This window comes from Pagrus major, chromosome 6, assembly GCF_040436345.1.
Source record: "Pagrus major chromosome 6, Pma_NU_1.0".
Classification (NCBI taxonomy): domain Eukaryota; kingdom Metazoa; phylum Chordata; class Actinopteri; order Spariformes; family Sparidae; genus Pagrus; species Pagrus major.
Genome location: NC_133220.1, coordinates 20,449,599 through 20,456,281, shown reverse-complemented (window position 1 = coordinate 20,456,281; position 6,683 = coordinate 20,449,599). Strand labels below are relative to the sequence as shown.

Here is a 6,683-nt window from a genome sequence, read left to right as displayed (position 1 = left end):
GACAGCCTTGAGTCACACAATCTGTGAGTGTGTGTGTGTTTGGAGGGAGAAGCCCAAAGGAGCCCCAGAGGTAGCAGAGTGAATATCAGATTAGTTAAGGTTATTAAAGCGGCCCTTGTTTCATGGAAGTTTGCAGTTAGTTTACATATAAGCCCCCCCACACACACACACACACAGACACACACACACTAGTATCCTCATACGTCCTTTCAAAGACTTGCGAGACTGCTCTTAAGGCTTTGGAGCCTTGTGTAAAGCCGACTGGTTACGGCTGCTGAAATCAGTGACGGCTGCTATTTTTAGGACATGTGAAATGTATCGCTCACACACGAATCATGATGAAATACACACACACACACAATCACACACAGACAAACATGGCATGAGGAGTCGAGCAGATTGGGGGAAAGGCAGGGAGCAGAGCAGCGTGACAAGCATAAATTCATACATGTAGGTTTGTATTTGCATGTTATGTCAGAGATCAGTGATTCAGTCAAGCAGTGCTCCCCAAAATGTCCTCCGTCTCTGGTTTATGAGCTGATTGGGTCATAAAAACAGCTCATGTATGTCAGACCGGATGATGAAGCTGCAGTCCTTCAGGCTCAGCACAGGTAGCTACACGCTGTGGTATCACAGGAAGCTGCTGCTTTGAAATTTAGAAGTGTTTAAATACGTTTAATCCCAAAACACACTCCACATTTAGAGAGATAGTTACACAGCTCTTGTGTGTCCACTTTGCACACAGCAGTCTGCTAAAGAGGCTCAATGGTGGTGTTAATTTCTAAATGCAAATAAACGATATGACCCATAGTATTTGGACTACACACACACTTTGGACCCTTAATCCCAATTGAGGGACATCTTAAAGGCGTAATTTGTAAGATATGGCCAGAATTTGAAGGTAGCTCCAAAACTATAGGGTTTACTGCGGCTCACTATACTGGACCTGCTACTCTTTACAGTAGCTATCTTTGGCTGTAACGATTGAAAATGTTGTCATTATCTACTAATCCCCATGGCAATCCTCCTCATCTTCTTGTGAAGTTTTTGTAGTCCGCGAACAACTGAAGAACATGGCGACTTTACAATAAACAGAAAAAAAACCCCAGAAAATGGCTTTATTTTTCATTTGTCCCATCTACTTGTTTGGAAGAATGCTGCAATGCTGTTTTGCTGTGAAGATCCAGAAATGTTTTATGGAGATCGAATCCTGCACAGCCTCTGCCAAACACATGTAAGCCTACAGCACGATAAGGTGCAGACAGAGATAACTTTTGAAATTAAGTCAGGTAAGGGAAGAGGGCGAGGTGACGACAAAGCCGTGCGTTGGTTGAGGTGTGATGAGGCGAACATTGAGTGAGTGTGTCCTCCACCAGGGGAAATCAACCGAGGGCAGAGAGCATGGAAAAACCAAGGGAGAAGGAGTCGTGGCCAACAAGCAGAAAATCCTCTCATTAAGAAAATCTGCTGATGAAATTAGAACATCTATATCAGTCACACACACACTTGATGATTTCTTATCTCCATTAACCCCTCCACTGAAAATGATGATGTGAATTTCCATGATTGAAAATATTCTTTTCTTTTGTGCACACAGACACAGATCAGTGAGACCTTCTCATTTGATTTTAGTTGTCAAACAGACGAATGAGGAAGATCATGGCTTTAAAATGTACATGTGTTTTTAACCGCCTCACACACAAAAGTTAAAAGCTGTCAATGACTAAATGCTAAAACCAGAGAATACACCAATCTTGTTTTTATTTAAACATTTGGTTTATTAAAAATGATTATTAAAATATTGTACCACATACAGTAAATACAAAAGCTTCCATCTTCAATAAACAGTATAAAAATACCTTTAAAAATAGCACCGTTTCTCCGGCAGGTAGACATGCAGTCGTGGTCGGAAACACAACTTTCCCCAAAACAATATAAAACAATATATACAAAATATTGGCAGAATAATGTGCTTGATTCTTCATATTTAATACACATGATAAAACTATATCCATTATAATTATAACCCAATATAATTGTGCTTGCATAGTTATGATGTAGAGAAGTTGTTTCAGGCAGGTTAAAGTCCACAGACAGTATCAGGTGACAGTTTGCTTGGATATGGATTGGACATCTCGCTGGAAGAAATCTGCTTTTTTGATAAAAAGTAAAAAGACCATGAACATAAAAACTTTCAGAGAGAAGTTGATTTCAACTAGAAAGGAGCACTGCAGTGGAACAAACAAACAAAATTAAAACCTTGTTGTGTGAGTTGTTATGACTGAAGCCAGTTGTATAATTGACTCTTTTTGGTCTAGATTCACATTCTTCCTGTTCGGCATGTTATTGTTCTCTTGTCTTTTAAAGATAAAGGTTGAAACCTGTTCATACATTTAACAGTTTGAATTGATTAACTTCTGAATTATGGATCAGTTTTGGATGATTTCAACAATCATATTGCAGCGTTTAGTTCTTTACTAAAGCTCTGATTTGCCCCTCTCATCTTCTCCACAGTGATGACTGCTGAGGCTGCCTCTAAAGTCTATTTGTTAACCAAACTGATTCCTCAGAAACAAATCTGAAATACAAAACTAAAGACTAAAATATCATCACTTTTTTTTCCAAGTGAAAGTACAGTAAGAGAACTTTTAAATGTTTGTGTACAAAAGGAGAATTACTTTCAGAGGCCAGATCTCTACCAACCTTTCTTATTTACTAAGTGGTATAAACAGTCAATACAATCAGGGAGTGAGCACCAATAAAAACATCTTATCATGCAGCATCTTTGCAGTAAATACCAGTTTGGTAAAGTTCATAAAGTTTGTAGTTTGTGCTGTCCGTTAAAAAAAAAGTCCTGTTATGTTTTTTATGTATTTCAGCTTCGAGTTTAGTGTTACACTTTTTCTCCTTGACATAACTAAACAAAGTCTGTAAATCTTGATTACAAAGGCAGCCGCACAAATGAGTCATAGTAAGTTTGAAACCAAGTAGCAGTATGTGTCAGCTTTAGGACACAATGCACACAAAAAATAATTAACGAAGGGGCAGCTCTCTCCACATGTACACCTCTTTCCTCCTTAATGTAATCAGTCAGATCAATGACTCTCACAAACGTTTAATTATTACAAAATATAATTATACTGCACTCCACAAACACTTCCACCAGCAAGTCAAGTGTCAAATGCTTTGTTTCCTGCTGTGGATTTGCAGTAAGGTGCTATTTTTTTAATCAGACATGCCTCTTAAGTAGTACCAATCAGTAGTAGTTTGAGGCTTATTATGATTAGTGATGCTGCGCTATATGATTAAAAACAGATTTGTATATGCACCTTTTGGAAAAAGTGGAACAAAGTGCTTGTAGATTTCAAACAATGGACGACAGAAAAGTGCATCTTTGGATAGGAATGGTAGGAATGTGTGGAAAGACTTTTAAATATGCAAATTTCTATTCGTTCCAATAATTAGTGGAGTGACAGGCTCCATGTTAACGCACATAATGACTGAACTACACCGTCAAGTTAATGAGCTTCACCATATTGGTATTTACTTGAGGATTATCATATTAGACTATAAGATGAGTCATTAATTTGTCTGCTCCCTCCCGCATGCAGACATTAAGTCTTATTATCTGTGTGCAACTTGAAATGGATGGATGTACTAAAATGCCTTAATACTGTGGTAAAGTCAAACTGAGAATATCAGGGTGAAGTTGTTTTTCAGGTGAAGTCTGAAAAAAAAAGCAAAGTTGCTCTTATTCAGTGTGCAAAAAATGTCTGTTTGGCTACTACAAGAGAAAGCATTGTTTAGCCTAATGAACACTGTTTTGTCTTTTCTTTTGCCTGGTACGGAGAACATAAAACAAGGAGGCATCCCTCTGGTATCCCCTCTCAACCATGGGATGAAGTTTGGTTGGGTTGACAGAAACAATAAATAAACAAAAAACAAATGTTAACATTGACATCTGACAAAATAATGATTTATAAAAGCAATATAACGGCTAACATTCCTGTGGCCGATGAGGGGTGGGCCACAATCATCGCGCTGTCTGTGGGGGACGAGGACCTGCACAACAGATAGTACGCATTAGGGATGTCAAGATATACCGATACTGACACTCACTGTGGCATTAACAAATGAAATATGGACATTGTGTTAATAATGATAATGTCCTCTGATGTTAGACCTGCCAGATCTTTTGTTTATCAGCTTTATTTATTTGCCCAAAAAGAGACAAAACACAGGAAACAAAGATGAATTTATGAAGATTTTGACTTAAAGCATTGTTGTTAACATTTTCTATAGATATCAAAATAATATCATTATCGTGACTCATTTAGCCACAGCCGTAGTTCACATACACTGAACTTAGTGTGTGTGTATGTTTCTGTGTGTGTGTTTGTGTACCTGTGGCCTCCCCTAAGCAGGCCTCCTCACAGTCCTCCAGCTCAACGAAGCGGTTGTCGTTCCCTTCACAGCCGCTGTAGATGAACGGCCTGCAGGCCTGAACCTGACTGTTAAAGTACCAGCGCAGAGAGTATCGTCCACAGCTCCCCTCCTCCATGGGAAGCAGGCACAGGTCAGCTGGAGCTGCACAACACACACACACACACACACACACACACACACACACACACACACATATGTGAAGAGTGTGCATGCATACACACAAAGAAGAAACACACGATGAGGACAGTACAGGCCGGTCAAAAAGGAGCAGTGGCAGAACAGCAGTAAAGAACAACAAGGGACCCAAAACAAGCATTCATGACCACTGAGCTCAAAACTTCAAGCCAACCTGTTTATTTCGATATTTTCCCGTGTTTTTCTTTTAGATCCAAAGTGACTTGTTAGCACTGATATCTGTGTTTCCTTTTACTCAATATATGCCGTTGAGTCAAAAGTAAAGCAGCCTCAGACATGCAGAAAGGGCCAGACACAAGGCAGGCAGAGTTCGCCCTTATCCCAACAACCATGAGCTGGATTACCTTCCCCTGTGACTCTCCTCTTGGACCTGACTGATCTGGACAGCACTGCTTTCACAGGTGCAACTTTGACTGCTTTCTGACCAGCAACTGTTGCTTTTGTTTTCTTAACGGCAGCACTGGCTGATTTGTTTGGTTCAACTTTGACCGTTTTGTCAGTTTCATCTTTGACAGCCTCACCTGTCGACACACACAAAAACACACGCACATAAACGCACGGGGGCACACACAAACAGACACACAGCAAAGACAACATTAACACATCCAGAATACATAGAAAAGAAATGTAGATTAATGTGATGACAAGGGTGTAAAGATCATGTATCTTCATGAAAGGTCACAGACTCAGATGGTGTGTGCTTGAAGCAGGCTGTGTGAGGAAATGAGCAAAGTCAACACAGTCTCATAGTGTCATGAAATGAGCACAAAGTGGAACGCATACATAATATGAGACACGCTCCTCACAGCACAAATTGGATTATGTGCTGATTGAATAACCAGATTTACAGGACATGAGCACAGATTCGAAACGCCATCGTCTGTTTGTCACACGATAAGTTTGTAGCATATAAACAAGTCAGCGTCGTTGTTAGGTGACTAAAATAATTTAATTAAAGGGGATTCCCAGCATTTGACTACTTGGTTCTTCTTCTCATATTTTATCCATTGTGATTTTTGCCCATAATAACAACACACACACGCCCTAATAATATAACAGATGTAAGTCGTAATGGACAAAAATGTGTGAGCAGCACCAAGGCTGACACATTTTTTAAAGGTTAGGATAATGGTTTGGTCTTTGTTAAGAAATGTTGCCTGAAAAACAGCACACCAACTTTGTTAAGATTGCGAGTTACACAAAAGTTACGAGAGGTCAGACTTACCTGCTCATCTGCCTCTCAAAAATAACCCTAACCCTTAATTGTTGGTCTTTGTATTGTATCACTTTACTATCATTTGAAAATAAAAATATTGAAATGAAAGATAAAGGTAACTCGTGTCACTGTTTATAATGACTTGCAACCTGACTTGACAGATAAATTACTTGAGACTTAACTTCGGCTTGGAAGTTAAACACTCACGACTTGAGACATTATGACTCAAATGACTTATCTGTGTTCACTGTTTTTAGCCTGGCTGTCTGTATTTCACTGTTTAAATGTGTTGAGGAGGGATTTTCTAAAGTTGTTTTGTTTGATTACATATAATAAAAATTTAATTATTTGTCGTATGGTTTGAACGGGTTAGATAAACCAACAATATCATGATTTGACACGTTCTAATACCTTCTGTTTTCTCTTTGTAAAGACTGTTTTTGCTTGTGGTTTGATTGCATCACTGGAAACCATTGTCCAACCATTTCTGTAACTTTGATAAAACAGACCCCCCTTTCTCTAGATCTCTTATTTCCATTTGTTACACTAAATTCTTTCTGTCACTTTTTGCCTGAGGTTAGAGGGGAGGTTTGTGAAGGAGTTTTTTCTTACCCAAATTGACCGTCTGAGGACAGAGTGACTTGTCTGCTTTACAGATTGTAAAGCTTCCTGAGGCAAATTGTGATTTGTAGTTTTTGGGCTATTTAATGAAATTTGACTTGACTTGAATGCCTTCAAGGACAGACTGTCATGTATGTGTGCTGAATTTAATCATTAATGATATTCGGCTTTTCACTCCCCATTTCAGCTGTGGTGGTTTGGAAGT

General features: G+C 39.0%; 1 protein-coding gene across 1 annotated transcript in view; it reads right to left on the bottom strand.

The window, feature by feature from the left end:
• Positions 1–1,857: 1,857 nt before the first annotated feature.
• The window catches only part of col7a1 (collagen, type VII, alpha 1), a 68,693-nt gene continuing 63,867 nt past the window's right edge, over positions 1,858–6,683 (bottom strand). Inside the window, exons 116-118 of the mRNA XM_073467530.1 lie at positions 4,986–5,162; positions 4,405–4,587; positions 1,858–4,062 (exon numbers count right to left, since the gene is read on the bottom strand). Coding sequence (XP_073323631.1) covers positions 4,034–4,062; positions 4,405–4,587; positions 4,986–5,162 — 389 coding nt within the window. The 3' untranslated portion in view covers positions 1,858–4,033. The remainder of the gene's footprint in view (positions 4,063–4,404; positions 4,588–4,985; positions 5,163–6,683) is intronic.